The sequence below is a fragment of the Ischnura elegans genome, chromosome 3 (assembly GCF_921293095.1).
Source record: "Ischnura elegans chromosome 3, ioIscEleg1.1, whole genome shotgun sequence".
In the NCBI taxonomy this organism is placed as follows: domain Eukaryota; kingdom Metazoa; phylum Arthropoda; class Insecta; order Odonata; family Coenagrionidae; genus Ischnura; species Ischnura elegans.
The window spans coordinates 86,271,832-86,291,698 of NC_060248.1; the positions used below are offsets into that span (position 1 = coordinate 86,271,832).

The 19,867-nt window shown below is 40.7% G+C and overlaps 1 protein-coding gene across 4 annotated transcripts in view; it reads left to right on the top strand.

The window, feature by feature from the left end:
• Window positions 1-19,867, top strand: part of LOC124156108 (nucleolar protein 4) — a 911,182-nt gene that overhangs the window by 584,986 nt on the left and 306,329 nt on the right. For all 4 annotated transcript variants that reach the window (XM_046530436.1, XM_046530437.1, XM_046530439.1 and 1 more), the window contains one exon: window positions 14,348-14,794. In XM_046530436.1, coding sequence (XP_046386392.1) covers window positions 14,348-14,794 — 447 coding nt within the window. The remainder of the gene's footprint in view (window positions 1-14,347; window positions 14,795-19,867) is intronic.

The window sequence follows — 19,867 nt, forward strand, 5'->3', positions numbered from 1 at the left end:
CAATAGTTCAAGGAAATAGGTTTTGATTGCAGAAAGGAAAGATATGATATAAAATCCAAGGAACGTAGTTAGATGGATTGGCATTTGTTGATGTTGTATCAATCACATGCGATTTTCTACAAAAATAACTTTCAATTCGGCTCGGGATTAGATTTAATTGCATCAGTAGTAACATAGTAATGCAGTAATATTGAAAACTGGTTTGAATCAAAAGTTATTTTTATGGAAAATTGCAAATCATTTTTCAATTTACGTTATCATACTTTTTTCAAGCATCAGTGATCAAAGTGCGTGCAAAATGCATTTTATTAATCAGTATTTCAACTTTAGAGAATGAAGATTGATTGATTTTATTTTCCATGTAATACTGGAACATCACCGTCAACTTTCCGATCCATTTGCTATACCCTAAGTCTATGCAATAAAATTAGATATATTTATAACCTACGTTCGATTCTTCGTCCAAGGTAATATATTCCCATGTCGATTATAGTGAGATATATTAGGGAAGAAAGAAATTATCAGCAGAATAGCCCAGGCGAAGAGAGAATTCCACCAAAAGAGAGACCTGCTTACAGCGGGAAACTTAAATATGGAAGTAAAGAAACAATTTATAAGAACCTACATCTGGAGTATGCTCCTATACGGAAGTGAGGCATGGACAATGACCGCAGCGGAGAAAGCAAAGATAGAGGCCTTTGAAATGTGGTGCTACAGAAGAATGATGAAAATCAAATGGATCGACCGAGTTAGTAATGAGGAAGTCCTAAGAAGGGTAGGCTCATGAAAACCTGAATAAGAAGACGAAACAACCTTATAGGCCACTTCTTGAGACATGCTGGCCTGATGAAGACAATCGTCGAAGGACAAGTGGAAGGCAAGAATGGAAAAGGAAGACCTCGAACAAAATATATGGAACAAGTAAAGAGAGATGTGAAAGAGAAGAAATACGTATAGGTGTGAAAAGATTAGCTGATAGGAGAACTGAGTGGAGAGCTGCGTCAAACCAATCCTAGGATTGTTGACCAGTGATGATGATGATATTAGGGAACGGCTGAAGCACTCAGAACTTGGATTTGCGACATAGTCTAGCCTAACGCGTGCTTTTTGACCGCGTCCAAAATGACGAGTTCCTATCATTTCTTCGCTTCCCACAACTTGAAAACAGTTGGTATTTTGTGCTTTTCCGCGCTGGGGTGATTGTACCTCCTCGTTTGCCCTCAGGGGACTTAACAGTGTTTTTGGCTTCCGGGAGTATCCCCATTAGGAGATAAAAGGCTTGGCGTCCCTTCGAAGGCAGGCTGATTATTCCCAAAGAAAGAAAATAAAGCTTGCAAGAAGAATGCAGAGATTTTCCAGTGCTGAGAAGAGAGGCTAGTGGGAATGATTTTTTGCTGGAGTGTATCAACAAGTGCGTGAATACTATAAGGTAGCAAATATTGACGTCGAAAAAGTTGCAGTAGAAATGAATTCATATTTCATTTTCTGCGAAAACGTTTGATTTTGTGAGGAAGAGGGAGCTAAATAAGATACAATACTACAAGAAAAAGGGCACGATATTATTGCAAAGGCACGTTATAACTAAAGTGCGTTATAGCTAATGAAAACCCTGACTATTTATATTCAGAGAAATAAGTCTTTTCAGTACATATTTGTGCATCCTCTGGAGACACTGTTGGGTTTTAAGATTTTTTTTCATTTCTGGAAACAAATCATTCTGTCCTCATGTAACCGCCGGGATAAAGATGTCGGTTGCTCTGTTTAAGGTTCATCGAACATATTATATCAAGAAGTATAATAGAAATACAAATCTGGATGAAGGGCGGGATTCAATCATATTAATCGAAATGCTTTTTCTCTTTTGATCAGAGCTCCCGAAAAAGTTATTTTTCTTAAAAAGTGTAAATTAAAATTTTAAACCATCTTAAATTGCAATTGCTTAAGCTTCTCAGCATTCGAGGACCAATTTTTTCCCTAAACGGGAGAAGTAGAGGTGTATGACGTCCAAAACGTCCAACACCTAAATATTGCGTCTTGGCCCGTATCGAGAGGCCTGTCGCCATATCATTCGTTTGAAACACTGCTACTCTGTTCGTTCTGTAAGCATTTACTGCTTGAGATTACATACGAAGACAAAAGCGATATGAATGATGTGTTTAATGTTGGTACCACATTTTAGAATAGATATACTAGGTAAGATTATTATTATGCATTTTTAGGGAATCAATTTTATCGATACGGTACAGATATTATTTAAAAATTATTTGCAACAAGTGCTGCAGTATTGTTTTGTTTCCTTTACTGTTTATTTAAATCATATTGTGGAGGTATCTCACCTACTTTTTTCTTGATCATCATTTTGTCGTATTCATTCAATTAGAAAGCTTAAAATATTAATCTGGCATTGTAGCAGAAATAATTTGTTGAAATTTTCTCATCTTTAAATAATCGCTAATTATTGAAACATGTAATAGGTTACCGAGCTATTCGGCTTTTAATCAGCAGTAATTTTTTCCGAGTCACGAAAGGCTACATAAAATGCGCATAGTTAATCTCCTATCGAGGTTCTTTTTTATTCTTTTAAGGTAAAATTTTCACGATGCACAAATATTTTATGTGGCTCCTGAGTGTGCTGAGGTGACTTTCATTATCCATTTCATTATTTTCGATGCCTTAAACGAATTTGATCGAAAATTTGTCCTTTGAGTCTCCATATAGATTTTTCCACTGGAATTAATTATTTATTAATGCTTGGCTATCGTCACTCGTGAATGCTTTCGGGTCATATTGCTAAATAGTTGTTTTGTGAAAATGTTAGCTTAATTTAAATTTGAAAAAGGTGGCATTACCGAAATTATTGTTTGAGTTCTAAAAGCCCATATTTCACGCCTGTTAAGCTGCACACTGAATGGAGTGTTTGTAGTGAAAAACATGCTTCAACATATAAATTTATTTCTGTATTTTTTTAGTTCCTTCGATTTCTACAAACATGTCCCGTGAGACGAATTTCCCATTCGAATTTGTTTTTGCCTGTTTTCTTGTCCGTGGGTCATGTCAAGATTATTTTTATCATGCGTCACATACAAGTGTCGTGAATGGTTCCAAAGCCGTGACTCACTCACACTTGGGCGATCTCATCAAATGTGTGACGCTACCTTTATCCGAACAGAATGTCATTTACATCGTGATACCTTTTTACTTACTCGCTGGGGCACTAGTTACCTTTCATTCTCTTGATCATTGGGAAAACCTATTTGTATCTGTTATTAATTGAATTTATTCCCTCTTTGCTGATTCTCCTCTTGGGAAAAACATTATCATGTTTAGAAATCATCACGATGCTCGAAAAAGTGGTCGAGGAATTACATGCCTATTTTTTTCTGTATTTTCTCCAGAATTTCGTGAGATTTACCTAAGATTTCATGTAGATCACTATTATTTCTTGAAATTTCACAGAGACAAGTATTATTTCTTCATCATGAGTATTATCTTTTTCTCAGCTTTATTTTACAAAATTTATATAAAATATTGATGGAATTGCCCTTTGTTTTTAATCACTGGCATCCCTGGATATTGGACATTGGACATTGGACGCTACCAAAGATGCATGAGCACAGCCTTAAGACCCATAGGTTACGATTTTCAGAAGATTATAATGTGAAAATGATCTAAAACAGAATAGTTTAGATTATATTATAGGAGAATTAAGTGGAGAACTGCGTCAAACCAATCTTTGGATTGATGACTGCTAATGAGATCAGTGGAACCAACTGCCTTAATGATAAAGTTTATTAAGTAACTTATCTCTTTATTAGCAGCCTCGACGGAGTTACACACGACAGGTTTCGTTAGATGTAAAAGAGAAGAATCTATGAAAAGGATAGCGAATAAGAGAGAGAAATGGAGAGCTGCGTCAAACCAATCTTAGGATTGTTTACTGATGATGATGATCTATTTACGTTCAAGATCGAAGTTTAAAGCAAAAAAAATTGAGCAGGGCAAGAGTTCGGCGCTGTCATAGGGGCAGTAAGGGTGGTCTACGGGCGCGGGGATCGAGGCAAGGGAGGGTGCGGAATGGCAGTTGGCTGGAGACAGGCGCCGGGGTTTGCAGGCTTTACCCCCGCGTACGTGGAAACGCCGTGCTGCGGAGGGAGGGGGCGGTGCGAGAGGTGGGGTCGGAGAGGAGGGGGGGCTGGCCGTCGGGAGGGACCGCTGCGACCTATTTGGGGGTGGACGGGGGCAGTACGTGAGAATGGTCCGCCCGTGTGGGTGGATTATGTCGGCCCCCGCTGCACGCACGGGAAAAAAGGGTGCATCGGGAGGCGGCGGTAGCATGGGGGAGGAGGGTGCGGGAATAATTTCCGGGGGGCGGGGTGGTTGGTTGCAGTGGAGGCGGCGGGGACTGCTCCGTGAGGGAGATTACGGAGATGGGTCCCGGATGCACGCCCGAGCTCCCCGAGTCAGAGCGCGGAGAGAACGAATGTCTGAAATTGCTAGTTTTCGGGAGAGGAAGGGGATCCGCTGTGAGTCAAGGGAATGGGAGACTGCCGTTGTGGGAGGATATAAAAACATACATAAATTGCCAAGAGAATGGAAAATTCCCTGGTCCTGGAGTCGAACATAAAAGGTACTATCCATCCATCAGGATTGAGGAACCTAAATATCAGAGTTGTCTGCGGAAAGCTAAGGTCCGTGGTTCGATACCCGGTCCTGGGGATTTTTTTCTCATCGAAATTCATGTGGTTTTTTCTCATCGTATTTCACCGCCGTTTCCACGGAAGCATCGAAATATCACACATATAAAACATATTTAGTTTATTTCTAAAGTATATCTCAGATTTAAATTGAAAGCTTCATACTGATCAGGAAGTCTAACAAAAATCAGGGAAACAAAAATCTGGACTGGAAGTCATTGAAATGTCAGAAAAATTTGGTTATGGCAAGGGATAAACTGCATTGGCACAGTAAAAAGATGAAAATCCGTGGGTGAACGAATCCTCCTTCAGGCCTTCTTTGCCGTCCTGGTTCGGGTTAGCGCCGCCTTAGTGCTATTTGACTTTGATTTTTGCTGATAATACTAATTACTACTACTTACTTGACTTATTTCAAAATTAACCTGACTGCATTTTTTTCATAAAATCCCTCTATATGGCTTATTTTTTATTGATTTAGAAAATTGAGGAACTTAATAAACTTTCGGGCTGAAGATCAGAGAGAAGCAAGGGAAACTGAACACCGAAATTCGGCATGATCACTTGATCATGATCAAATTTATGAAAGGGTAAAACGGATGGAATGAATGCTATTATTGTGTTAAGTTTCAGGAATTATAATCATTGAATAAATCAGCCGAGTTATGAAATTTAGTTTTGCCATACACGTTTTTCAATGTTTTTGCTGTATTGGTCGGCTGTGTGGGAAACCTTTGATGGAATTGAATGTAGGAGTATGGAAAAAAAAGTCAAGGTTTTGCCTCCTATTTCCGCTTTATCCAGACGTTGCCAAGCAAGAGTGAATACGGAAAGGATGACAACGTATTTAAAAATCAAATTAAAAGTTTACTCTGATTGATTATCATGGTATAATTCACTTGTACCATAGCCTTTCATCAGATTTTTTATGAGAATGGTGCATCACAGTCCCCGAGACAGTCAAAGTTTGGAATTTTGTTGATATGGAATGAAGCTTAGGAATTGCTGAAAACGTGAAAAGACTCCTTAACCGTCAGGAACTCAAGTAACCCTCGTTACAAAAATTCCTCTTGGGATTGGGACAGGATTAAAATAAATAGAGTGAGAGTATATCATCGACACTGATTGCAGTTTCGTTTTTATTTGCCCCCGAATAAAATCTCAGCAAGGAGTAGCAGGTTCCTGTCCAAAATTATGCTTTGAATTCGTGTCGAGCATCGAAAAACTGCGAGGCTGGAGCACGCTCGTGTGGATGATTGAGCGACGTGATGTAGATGTTGATATACTCTTTTCGACACGCAATAGTGGTTGCCTCGCATGACGTGCGTAATTGCGTGAGCCAGTGGTGGGGAAAGGGAACGGGAAGCTACGTGTATGTATGTGTGAGGGGAGAGCTCTTATGGAGTAAGGGTGGGAGCACAGGAAGTGAGGGGGAGAGTCACGGATTGCTTCGTGATGGTTGGAAGGGAAAGCGGAGATAGGGTGGGTGCTTCGGGTGAGGCGAGGGAGAGATCCTGGGTTAAGGAAATGCAGGGAAGCCGCTCATGTGAAATAGGCTGGGTGATATTACCCTAACGAAGAAGGGGGAGGAGTATTTCAAGCCTTGAACCAATATTCAATGACTAATTTTATGATTTAAGCGTACCAAGACCAGCCACGGTGATAACTTTACGGGGTCGCCCGGAGTGCACAAATTGTGCGAAAATTCCACTCAGAAAAAATCATTCGCCTTGGAAATAACTTTTCATTAAAAATATTTCAAGTTATCGTCAAAAAATAATTTCATTTACGAGTTCCACAGAAGGGAATGAAGCCTCCTAGGCAAATGAGTTTTTCTCTGTGGAATATTCGTAAAACCAATTTTATAATGATTTACTTATGATTAATTTAAGTGAGACAGCTATAATACTTTTGACCACTTTCCTTGGCCGGGGCTCCAACTTGTATTCCAGAAATTGGCACCAGATGCTCTTTAACCAAAAATTACTTTCTCATCATAATCTCGTAACCCTGCGCAAAATTCGCTGGCTTTTAGAGTTTATGTTGGCTATTAAGTGGTAGAACACCTGGCGCGGACGCGGAAGATCCTGGTTCGATTCCCTGTCATAGAAAATGATTTTTCCTCCGTAGAATTTTTGCTAGCCATTCCGCGGTTATTTCCTTAAATAAACTACATTTTTCTTAGTCACCTCTTAAGACGGAATCTCCTGGATACAAGCCGATTTTTTTGGAGGAGCTAAAACTACAACTTACAACTACAACTAATTTCTTAGTTTGAGTGTATTCCTTGAGTTACATTAGCTTCAAATTCATATAAAAGTCTGTTTTCTTTAGTTCAAAAGTACCTCCGTGGTTAACTGCACTCAAATAGCATTTTGGCATGATAGCAATTTGAAAACGATAAACTTAAACTTTAAAACTACTAGACTTCTTCCCTAAACAAGGGAGAGCGTTAAGAAGTCACTCAGTGAAATACCTTAGAGATAAGAAATCATCCGTCTTGGAATTGTTACATTATTATAGGCCGAGAAAAAGGGGATAGTTACGTAATATTAAAACCTCCCCGACACTATTTGGTTGTTAATTCACATTGATGGGACAGTTTATATTTCATTGAATATGCTACTTCGAGAAAGATGATACATAATAGCGTTTATCGTCATGATAAGGTGTATAATCGTAATATACGCATTAACCCTAGCCTTATACTCGATGGATGTGCTATTGCTTAAAATTGTTTAAAAACTAATGAGGTAACGCCTCTTATGCATGTGGCCGATTTTTTATTCCCACAATTGCTGCATGTTATACTTAGGCCGTGACCATAACCATTGAAATTCGAACGCGATAATGTCTCAGGCACTTATTTGAGTCGTACCATTGCTTAAAGAAAAGAAAATGTAAATAAATATATAAATTACATCCTCTGTACCCTATACTTTTAGGGAAAAGCAAATAAGTACACTTGCAACTATGATACGCTGCCCCATGGACAAGCTCATCGAAATCCCATCGTGTGATAATTATTTGCGACCTGGAGAGCGTATTTGGCGGCAACCCTATTGTTTCACGAGACATTGGTGAGTCGCCTGACAAACATTAGCGTACCGTTAAACATTCACGCACGTTACCGAGTAAAATTTGCGTCCGTGCAACGAGAAAGAATATGATATGAGAGACGAAGCTAAATATTTAACGATAGCGATTGTGGGGGCCGATCCATTTTTACATGCATGCTCGCATTCCACGTCGAGTTCACACTGCACAAAAAAGGGACTCGGAGGGACGGGGTATAGATAACGGGGAGACACGAACCGGAGACCATAGAAGCATGTTCCGAGGGAAGGGCAAGCAGAGTGGGGCGGACTATGGGAGTAGAGAAAGGGATAGTCGTAGTTCAATGTGTTTGTGCCCGAGAGTGAGGTGGAGAGATTGGCGAGGGTGGGCGGGGGTTTGAGAGGTAACTGTTGTGGCCGCGGGGGATGGACGCGGGAAAGGCGGAAGGCGCGATTGTGTTTGGGTACGAATTTGTGCTGGAGCGCAAGGGAGGAGGAGGGTTGGGGTTCGCTCGATAACGCCCTCGCAGCCGTGTGCAGATGTGTATGTGTGTGTGTGGATATGGGAGTACCCTTCTCTCGCGACGACCGACTGAAATAGGGGGAGGGGGAGAAGTGGGTGTGGGAAGGGGTTGGGTGGGGTGAAGGCCTCGCGATGAAACGTGTGGATATGGGCGTTTACGCTCTCTCGGGTTATGAGGGGAGAGGGTATGTCGGGGTGTGAGGTAGGGTGAAGTGAAGGGGAAGACAGGAGCTGCAGTCAGCCCACGAAAGGGTTGAGGTCGAATCTGTATAAGTATATGAAGGTGGGAAGTGGAGGAACTGATAGTTTTGGACCACTCATGCAGCTATTCAACCCTTAAGGTCGTTTTTCTTGGTGAGGGTAGAGCTCATCTCGGGCTAAGCCACAGGCGCGTGTAATAAATTCACATATGCAGGGTAAGGGGGCCACTTCCTTTTCCAGGACCACGACGCACTTCGAAGATTTTTTCGTGGGTATGTACTCGTGTAAGCCGCGCTCTCGTGTATGCCGCGCACCCCAATTTTTGGGTCGGCTCGTGGGTAAAAAAAACTTTCTAAAGCTTTTTGGGAGCGGTCTAATATAGGAAGTCGCATATAGTTGCTAAATCGATAAATTTACGTTTCCATGATTAATAAGGTTAAATAATGCTCGGAATGTAATTCCTGCTAAGGTTTCCCAGTTTCAACGCTAAACTCTGGAGAAAGAAACGATAAGAATTTGAGGGAAAATGGAACGCGGCATTAGATTTTATTAAATTTACTTATAAATAAAAATAAAATCGCATTAAATTTTGGAGGATTCGTGTAAGCAGCGCACCCCCATTTTTTCACCGGCATTACCAAAAAAAGGTGCGTGGCTTCTACGGGTGAATACGGTATGTTCAACAGCTTCTTCTAAGATTTGAACCTGTGAGCCTTAGGTTGATTTGGGTATGTGAGTTTAGAGCTGATACCGGGCTAACCCACAGGCACGTAAAATTCACACATTTAGGCTATGTGGGTCGACTCCTTTCTCTGGACCACCTCATACTTCGAGGATTTTTTTAGTGGGATGTTTGACCCGAGATTTTAACCTGGGACCCTTGGTTTGGTTTGGTTAGGTGAGGGTAAAGCTCATGTCGGACTACGCCGTAGCTGTGTGAAATTAACAAGTTTCGGTCGGCCAGTTCCTTTTCTTGAGCCAATTCGCACTTCGAGGATTTTAGAGTGGGGTGTTCGACAGCTTCAACCGAGATTTGAACCTGGAACCCTTAGGTTAGCCATCAAGTGCTCAACCCAGTAATCCTCCATGATCCCTAGAAATTTGGATTAGGTCTATAAATGTATCTTTTTATGGAAAAAGTAAATTATTTTTGCGGATGAAGGAGCAGGATTATTATTATTGGGAATTTACAGGTTAGGTACTTTGGATTGTGCTTTGAATAACACTTGGAATATGATGAAAAAACATCATTAGGAGAAATCATAAAAATCTCTTTTGTAGATACATAAAAGAATACAAAAACAGACATATGCAGAAAAGGAGAGAGAGCAGGTTCGTAGTTTTTCTTCAACAGATTCATAAGGACAGAATCAAACAGAAAAGGCGTATAAATAATGGCCGAGGAAAAATTAAGAAGAGAATTTCACATATTATGATTGTCAGTTACTTCCCGTATAATCCATAAGTATGAGCGTACCCAGGGGGGGACAGCTGCCCCCTAGAGGCAAAAGTACATTTGGTACAAATTTTTCTCTAAACTCAAGAAAATAATATTATCATGAAACATGTAATTAAAATAAAAGGATTTTTTTCAAGCAAATAATTGTAAAAACTAATTAGGCGCCGTTAAAATTTTTTTGAAATTTTCGTTTCCTTAACCTTTCCTGAGTATCAGCTTGAACCACCACGGCTTGCCCCCCTCTAGTTTTGATCCTGAGTACGCCTTTGTTCATCAGTCTGTTTAATTTTCATATTATTCTTTGAAATGGCCATAAACAAATGACTGTGCTATTTGACTATCTTCTAGTTATAGCGGATGATTATCATCTCATCAGAAAAAATATGGGTCTCTCCTCTCCTACCTCTCCTCTTGCCACAGACCCCGCGGGCGTTCCGCATAGTTCGCTAAAAGTGGGAAGGCGATTCTATCTCGTCTGTCGGTGAGCCCGACGCTGGAGAGTCATTCTCTATCCCATCATGACTATGCAGTAGTCCAATCATCGTGAGTCTTTCGCCTCTTTCCTAAGCCGAAATTCCGTTCCCTCGCTATCTCTCTCTGTTCTCTCCAATTGCTAGGAACCTCGCGCCTTCGCTTGGCAGCCCCAGTTTCCAGCATTACCTCCGGGAGACCATCTCCACCTCCCCACTACATTACCTTATTCACCCACTCCCTCCTTTTTTCTCGCCTCCGCACTCCGACATCCTCCTCTTTAGCCACCACCCTCTACGATCTCAATTTCCACGTTTTGCGCACTGGAGAAGGAGCGGAAGAAAATGAAGTTTTTGTTGCGACGCGATAATAAACCAAAAGCGGTCCGAGTGAATTTGTTTGGTTCAACTCACTCGTGGAAGAGCAGAAGTAAATTTGTTTTTTGAAAAAACTTTCCCTCGGAAAAAATAACTGAAATCATTTCATTCGCTGATATTCATCACCTAAGTAGACCAGAAAAGTGACGGAAGAATCAGCTCCCCAACTTCTAAACTGCCTAATGGTTTTTACTTCAACTTTTACCAGATTATAATATTGCTTTTTGTATCAATTAGCTATTAATCTAAGTGAAAGCACTCTCCATCCGTTTCATTGTACATGGATTGAGGGAGTAATTAACACGGCTGGAATATAATATATTTGGCCCTTGACCGAAAAATTTCATCCTGCTAATGTAAAGTGCTACGTGTAGTTTGATTAATTGTTTTTGTAAAACACTGGGGTGTGGGTTGCATATATTCACCATAAAACCGTTGAGAAAAGTATTTCCATGAAAGAAAGAGTAACTTTGGATCCTTATACATTCATAAATCCTTGGTAGTACCTGTTTAGACGCACTTTACATGTCTTATAATTTTTTTCTTTTCAGTTTATGCAAAGCGAATTTGACGAATAGTTAATGCTTGTCCATTACGGAAGAATAATATTTGAAGGAAAAGATAAGGGCATTGCTATTCGGCTGCTAGACTTATTGAAGCGGATCCCTCGCAGCTTCGTTTTTACGGAAGATAGTGGACTCCTGATAACCCGTATATATTTTATATGATCATAAACGTAGCGATTGAGTGATATAAAACTCTTTTGTTTAACTGAAACACCCTAACGTAAATTTTCCTCGAGACAGAAGATTTTCACAGGAAACAAGCAGCACAGAGCAGATTCCAAACTGTTTGCGGAATTTGAAAGCAGTTGTTCGCCTCGGCATGATCGTCATTCACTCGTTAGATGCAATTATGATGTCTTACACGAGTTTCTTTTCCAATTTAATTTCAAATGCATGTATCAGCATCCCTGTTCAGCATATCATCTCCAAATAGATTCAGTCATCCTTTGCCTCATCTGATACGACGATGGAGCTCCAATAATAATCGCAACTCATTTGTTTCCCGTTTGATTGTATTTGCTCAGACCCAAGTCATTATGTTTTTTGTTTGCCCACTCTTTAGTTGCGAAATTCTTGGAATGAGACTATGGTGTCAATTTTCTCCCTCCCACGCTTTTCATGGGAACCGAGTTTTTTTGGGTGCATATATACGCATCGTATGTTTTACCCGCGATTCCCCTCGATCGATGTCCCGCCCTTTCTCTCTTTCGGACTACAATTTTGTTTTCCGTAATCCTCGGCTCCGCTTCGTCCGCCAAAACTCCCAGTCGACTCCCGCAAAATCTCCTCACTCCCTGCACCGGTTCGGCGCTCGTCCACTCGGGATGGGATGCGGGTTGTGGGAGGGGTACGTTTGCTAGCCACCGCATGTCTCCCCGTATGTCCCCGTACCTCGGCAGCTAGACCTAGTCGGGTGGCGTTCCCTATGGCGGGTTGCTATGCATGGTTCGTACGTTGGGAGGAGAGAGGTGGAGTTTGATGGGAAGTAGGGGTCCCTGCGGGTGACACTCCTTCCCCTGCCCCTGTGACCGTGCTCAGGGGTGGCTGCTGGAAAAGCGAGCCCAACCCTTTTCGTTGCCGTGCGTATAAATGTGCTTCTCCCCTCCTCCCCTCTCCTCTAACATTTCTCCCATCCCGTGTGCTCGCTGCATTCGGCTATCTTCCCCTAATAAAGAATCCCCTTTTCCCGCCCTAAGCGTTCGCCAGGCATTCATTGCCTCGAGCTAATTTAATTGGTGATTTCTTTTTTACCCTCTCTCTCTCTCTCTCATTACTAATCCCGGTTAATCGAGCAGCTCTGGAACGGTGAATTTTTTTGATCTTATTATCCGCGCGATCGCCAAATGGCGATTTTTGGGGATGTGGCTTGGAACCCATTTGGGCCACTTTATTTATATTTGAGTGATATGATGGCAACACTTTTGTCTGGATGACAAAATTCGAAATAGCTCGAATGGCTTCTATTTTCGTTTAAGTTTAAATATCTGTTTAACTTCCTTCCATTTATACTTAGTGGCATTCTTTCACAGTAGGTATAACTGAATTTCCACCTATATTTCATCCATGGTAATGTTATATCATAATAGAGTTCATTATTTCTATTTCCCTTCGTTGAGAGTCTCATTAACTGCCCTATCCCCAGATTTATTTTAACCTCCAGTTGCCTCTTTTTTTCTATGCTTCAAATTTATCCTAATTAATTTTACCCTAATAATGGCAATCCGGTCTTCATGTTCTAATTTAACGTATGATAATTACATTTTATTACAATGCTACGATTTATACTTTCCAGTTTCAGTAATTGATTTTGATATTATACAGTATTTTCACTTTGAAAATACTTGTCTTAAAACACTCAAGATTCTAAGCTTAAAATTCGTCGATATTCATTAATTTATATTCCTTGCCTTTTGACTATTCATAGCAAACGAAACATATTTCTATAAACAGTCCCAGAGAAAATCAGTCCTTAATTTCTGAATTGACTGATTCTTAAACATTAAAGGATAATCAAAGCATTATTGTGAACGGCTCATTGGCAGTGAGCAGCTAGCTGTTATAACACGCATGTATAACAACTGATAAGAAATTATGGAATACAATAGATGTTTTTCCAAACGTATGGGAGCAGGAATTTCCCTCTTTCCCTCCAGTGATAATAGATAGTAAAAATTGTTATGTTGAAATGAGAAAGTCAAATCTCTTAATGACCGCAACTAAATTACTCGCACATGTTAATCGCTCCCGCAGTATTCCAATCAGTGAGGATTGCAGGATAGTGTTTAGCTATAGTGAGTCAGTGGACTGAAACATGTATTTCGATTATCATATTGTATGTATTTCAATATTTCAAATTATTATGATTACATATGTCGTGGAAATAGACAATTTTTATTGTTCATTATTTTTATATCCTCCCGATAGAGTTCAATGATTTTTGTATGTATTTCAGCGTTTTTTATAAATATTTATTGCTGAATGATTTATATATAGACTTTGCGTGACTTTGTATTTATTAATTAAACAGTCATCGGCGTGACACAAGCGAGAAAAGAAACAGTTAAACTCCAAGAACACCAACTTATTTACTGGTTACCAACCAGACCGCTCCGACAATTAACAATCGATAGTATCGATCAAAGGTATCGATACACCCAGTATCACAAATACATAGGAAATACATACATCACCAAACTTATGCATTCATATTTTCCAACACTCCCGCTATTTGTGATAACTCTTCCTTAAAAGCATAATAAGAACACAAAGAAAAACCGTAACTCACTGCTACTTTGAAATAGCGGACACGCAGTATCACAAATACATAGGAAATACATACATCACCAAACTTATGCATTCATATTTTCCAAGATTTATTGACATCTTCCGGAGTGTCAAGCGATAATCCGTTGATTTCATGTCACTTTTAGCCATCTATATAAGAATTCCTCTTAAGTGTTATAATTAGCATTGGTTATAATGCCTACCCGTTCTCCTTTGCAGATCACCGAGACTTACGCCTTCCTGCCCCGAGAGGCCGTCACCAAATTCCTGCTGCAATGCACCGACTGCCAGCGGAAGCCGGTGCACGGCGAGGCGGTGAACGGGGGTGGGGCGGCGAGCGGGGGCGGTGGTGCGGCGGCGTCCGTCGGGGGCGGCGGGGGCGAGGCCATGGAGGTCGAGGCCTCCGAGTCGGCGTCCCCCGCCTCACCCCCGTCGCAAGGCGGCCCCCACTCGGCCACCGCAGCCGCGGCCGCCGCCAACACGCCCCCGGCCACGCCGTCCCCCGCGCCCCCCGCCCTGCCCCCGCCCGCCCCGCCCTTCCTGCTGCACCGGAGGCTGCACCCGCCCGACATCGACTACAGCCTGCCCATCACCACCACGTACCTCAAGCACATGCGGAGCCTCGGGTACACGGACGAGGACGCGCTCAAGATCGACGTCGAAGAGGTGAGTGACGAACTTCCAATCTGTCGTTTCGTTTTCTTTTTTTTCAGGTTAAATGTTGATCCAGGTCGGGTTAGTCATGGAATTGTTGGAGAAATTAAAATCAGGCCTGAGTGTATTGAAATTTTTCGGGAAAGCTAGGCGATGGTCAGGCAGGTTTAGGAAGTCATGGTAAAAAAAATATCTCTGGTAGATAATCTCGGGACAATAAGTCATGAAAATTATCAAGAAACCTATGCCATGGTCAGGAAAAAACTCCAAAAGATAAGAATCGTTAACTAAATCAAAGCTTGAAGCTATGTGGTGGGAGGAAGCCATTGTAATAACAGTCATGTTTAGCTATCTCCACATGTTACACAAAACCTGCTTCAGCTGTTTGGCCATTTTCGAGTACATTATTCTCAGATAGCAAGCTTTATACATCTAATGAAAAGGGTATGGTTGTTTGAGATGATAGGTGGAGAGGGAGAAGAAGCAAGGTGTATGTCATAATTTTGGTGAAATATGTATTGGACGGAAGATTACTTACTAGGGTTGTATTGTGGTTGGTAAGGTGATGAATAATAAGGGGTATGGGTTGGGAAAGGTAAGTCTTTAAGGAGGTGGTTTTGCTCTAGGTGTATTTCGAAGATTTTCAGGGATTGATACGCTTTCTAATTTCATATCCGCTGATATGAATACTTTTTCACTTTATTTCGCCGTGTGCTTTTTTCCATTCAATAATTTTCTGTGACCACTATACAATTGATATAAAGTCAGAGAAATTTGAAAATTCATATTGGAAATCATGGTGAATTTAGGAAAGTTCAGAGTGAAAATTTGAAAATATGAATTCTGAGGTTTTTTTTTAAGGAATGCAACGATGCTAGTGATGCTAGTCTTTTCCACAGCATTTACTTCAGTACGAAACGTTTCAGCTGTTACCTCATTATAAAGTACAAATATTTTCAATTTTTTCGAATACTCGAGAAGGCTCGAGAAGGGGTAAGGTGTATCGGAAGAGTTGGAGAAGGAAGGAAATGTGTAACAAGTATTTGGTGTTTAACGAAAATTTTCCGAATTGAAACATCATTTTTGCTGGAAGTAATGGAATATATATTTTTAGCGGATTTTAATGAATAAATATTTGTTAACAAAGTTGCCAATATATCTGAAGCTCAAGTAAAAAATAAAATTCTCCCAGTTGGCTATGTCTTCAGCATGATATGAACGTGAAAATCTCAGTTCAATCCGTAAGATTTTGTATATCCTAGGGGACCTTTAAGTGTGAAGTTCATCCTAATAGTTCTGCTTGTTCTAAATAGTTTTTCAGCAAGTGGAACCGCATTTCAAAAATTATTAAGAAGTATATATAAAATGCCGGAATGCATACGAAAAAGCGCAGTCATATTTTGAGGATTTCCTCAAATATTATGGATAAGAGAGAATATTCTAGGCAAGAAGTTATTCCGCGCTAACCCTACTTGGCGCTTTAAGGTTGTTGGGCATCAATTGCATAATTTTAAGCCTCATGTCAGATATTTCGAAGCTTTCAAATATTAGCGCCTATCGTCTTGAAATCGTCAGAGGAAATCGGTGAAATCCATTGTTATTTCGGAGGGGAGGTATTTGGCCGTGGTTTTCCGTCGGCGATACTACTCATGGAAACCCTCTTACAAACTCCCCTCAACTCTGCCATTTGAAATTGGTACCAATTTATGGCACCCTTCTCGCAGGCACTCCGTAATCACCTGAACCCTTCCACCCCCACTCTTCTTCTACCGCCCTCCCCTTTCTTCGTAACAGGAGATACACACCCCCGCCCCCGGTCCCCCACCCAACTTCCCGGTTCCGCACCCTCCTTGAAGGCCCCGTCCGACTTTCGCCTTTCGCCGAACCTTCCTCCCCCACCCCCTCGCATATCAAGGTATTCTCTCCCCCCTCCCCCACCCCTTTTCAGACCGCACTCCCCCCCCCCCCCCACCCCTTCTCCCCTCCTCTCCGCTCCTTGCCATTAACTCCAACAGCCTCATTATTCTCCTTCATCTATCTCACCCAACCCACACCCTCATTTCAGACGCCGCCTCTCCCTTCCCTCACGTCCTCCCACAATTCCAACCTCGCCTCCGCCCCCACGGCTCTCTAGTCTTCTCTTTCTCGCAAGCTGCCGCCGCCGTGCCCCCATCTCCCCCAATACCCCCCCCCCCAACCCACCCAGTCCATAAAGTTCCCCCCGCCCGTCTCCACGTACCCAATTCAACCATTTCTACCCCACCCCCCTCGCTGCTCGCTCCATCTTCCGTCTCCCTCCGCCGTCATCTTCCATCCCTCCCACACGTCTTACATCGCCGCTCTCGAGGGAAGGGGTGGAGGCTCTATTGCCGCCTCTCTATCCAGCGCGAGAATCCCCACCGCCTCAGCGATGCTGGGTTAAAGCTCTCGCTGGTACAGTAATATTTCTCCATGTCTTTGAAAAATATTGAGTGATTCTCCAATACAGTTTTTGTTTCGGCAAAAAATGGGATAATGCTCGCTAAGCCACAAGAGTTTTGGTAACAAAAAAGTTTAGGCTCATTAATAAAATGCTTTTTCAGTTTTTGATGGTGTAAAATCCTCATCTTTCACTAATTTAAATACATTACTGGATACCGCGCTTTTAAATATCTTATTTGTTCTTATGATTGCTTCAACTGAGTTATTTCCATAAAAATATAAATGCATTTATTTGTATACAATCAAGTATCTTTAATACATCATAATATAAACACATCAAGCTATTATATATCTAACAAAATATTCCTCGAAAGTTTTATATTCATTTTACACTTATTCTTCCGTAAAAAGTACTTGGGAATCTATAATTTCTGAGTCATTTACTATGTTAAATTCAGTCAAAACTAATTTTTTGTGGAATGGGACTCGCCTTTTTCATCTATTCGTCCTCCGCAAGAGAATTAACCAGCCATTCCCTCCCTCCTTCGAAATTCTTAAGGTCGTACCAATACTTATTTCAACTCTTTTCAAATGCCCGCACTCAAATTTTGGTATTCTATACCAGCTAATATGAAAATATAAATTAAAGTTTTACGCAAGAGTTTAAAGAAAAATGAAATAGTTTTTTGACGGCTCGCATTTAGGTTCGTTGTATAATTTACGTTTTTCTAGTTAAAATTTCATTAATTTATTTAATTTAATGCTGGCTCTTTTGGCAGGTATTTTTAATAAGACTTATGTAGAAATTTTAAAATATGCTTTCACATGAAATCATAATTGTTATTTTTGTTTGCTACCCATTCATTTATGCTATAGCGTAAGATATACAAAATTATTTTAATTTTTGGTAAAAGGCTACCCCAGAGCATTAATAAATGTTCAAAAATTCCTCGGCATTCGGTGATGGTTTCGACGAATTCAACCATCGAGGAAACCTGTCTGCCAGCCCCTCCACCTGCCTCCCACCCACCTCCATTGCCCCTCCCTCTTCCCACTGCGTCCTTTTTCCTGTTCCTTCCGCCCGTGCCTGCACCCGCTACTTCCCCCGCCCCCAACATCATCCGTTACCAGTCAACCCTTCCCTCGCTCACTTCCGCCCCCCCCCCCCCCCCCGCGGCCCCGCTACCCCTCTCATCCATCTTATTTGCGGTCCTTTACCCTTCCATCGTCTCACTCCTCCCTCCCCACGAAATCCTTCCTACTCCACTCATCACAGCCGAACTCTGCACGCGGCGGTAACTTTCTCTCGAGCGATCTCTGCGAACTGTAGTCAATTGTTCGATTTTCTCCGCCCTCGGTCCACTCGACAGTTGAGGTATGATACTCGACAGAGTAGTTATCATTTTGCATTTATTCTAATCAAATTGTAGCAGTTGAGGAACTGCAAAAGTGTGAAAACAACGAATGTATATTTATTTTACTTGGTAGAAGTTGAGTTAGGCTGTGTCCAAGGTAATGGATATCCGCTGAGCGGGTCTCTTACACGATCAATAAAAAGATATTATTTTTACCACGATTTTGAAAGGATATTTATACGATTTATTTTGTTTGCTATGCGTTTATCTATATTTGTCACTATTGAGGAGTATTGTGTCAAATTGAAAATTCATTCATTATAAATCTTCATGAAATTCGTTTTCTGTGATATCATAGGAAAATTTTCTAGGCATTTGATGTTTGTGAGAAAACCAATGTTTTCATTTGCTCGTTTATTAATCTAGTAAGCTAGTTCTTACTAGTAAATTGATAAGTCGCATCCCCAGAATTGTATGAAAGTTATATGTATGAACCTTATACGGATGAGAAGTTTGAGTATCTATATATCGGGATTTTATGAAATATTTCAATGCATAAAGATGAACGCAAAGTAATTTACACTGGTATAATTCTTTCTTAGATAAATTACCTATTGTAGGTACTTAATTTGTGATATTTGTTGCCTTTCCTTTTTCTATGAGTTAAAAAAATGCGTTTAAAAATTGGAAAATCAATTCCTATTATAAAATTTTCTCTTATGCTAGTAATAACTGATGCGACTGAATTTGAGAGAATTAATCACCCGTTCAATATACCACAAGTAGTAGGGAAAGCAAATTCAGGTTTACATCACACACAATAAGAACAAGATGGGCAACTACGCATAAAATAACATGTAAAATAACTGCGGTTTCCCATTTCCACTTAGTAACCAGTTTCATTCTTACTCTTGAAGGCTTTTCAGTTTCTTGCACCGTTTTTGCTGGCTTTGGGAATGGTATTTGTCAGATCTTGGGACTCAACAGAAAAAATATAGCGCATTGGTCGGCTAAATCTTACGAAATAAAAAATGTGAAACCATTATTTTCATATTTATTTTTGATGCTGTTGTACTCAAATTTATGATTTTTTTATTTCCGTTATATTTCTAAAATAAGCATATACATTAAAAAAAAGTAAATTTAATGATTGTAGTTTATCATGAGCAAAAGTTAGAATACGTTATCTTTTGTTTAATCGTGTGCTACTAACAAGAATACCACTATCTTTGAAATTATGAATTTTGTATTTATTAGTAATATCTCAAAAACTGTGCTCTGACGAAACCCTCTTCTTGGAGTAATATCA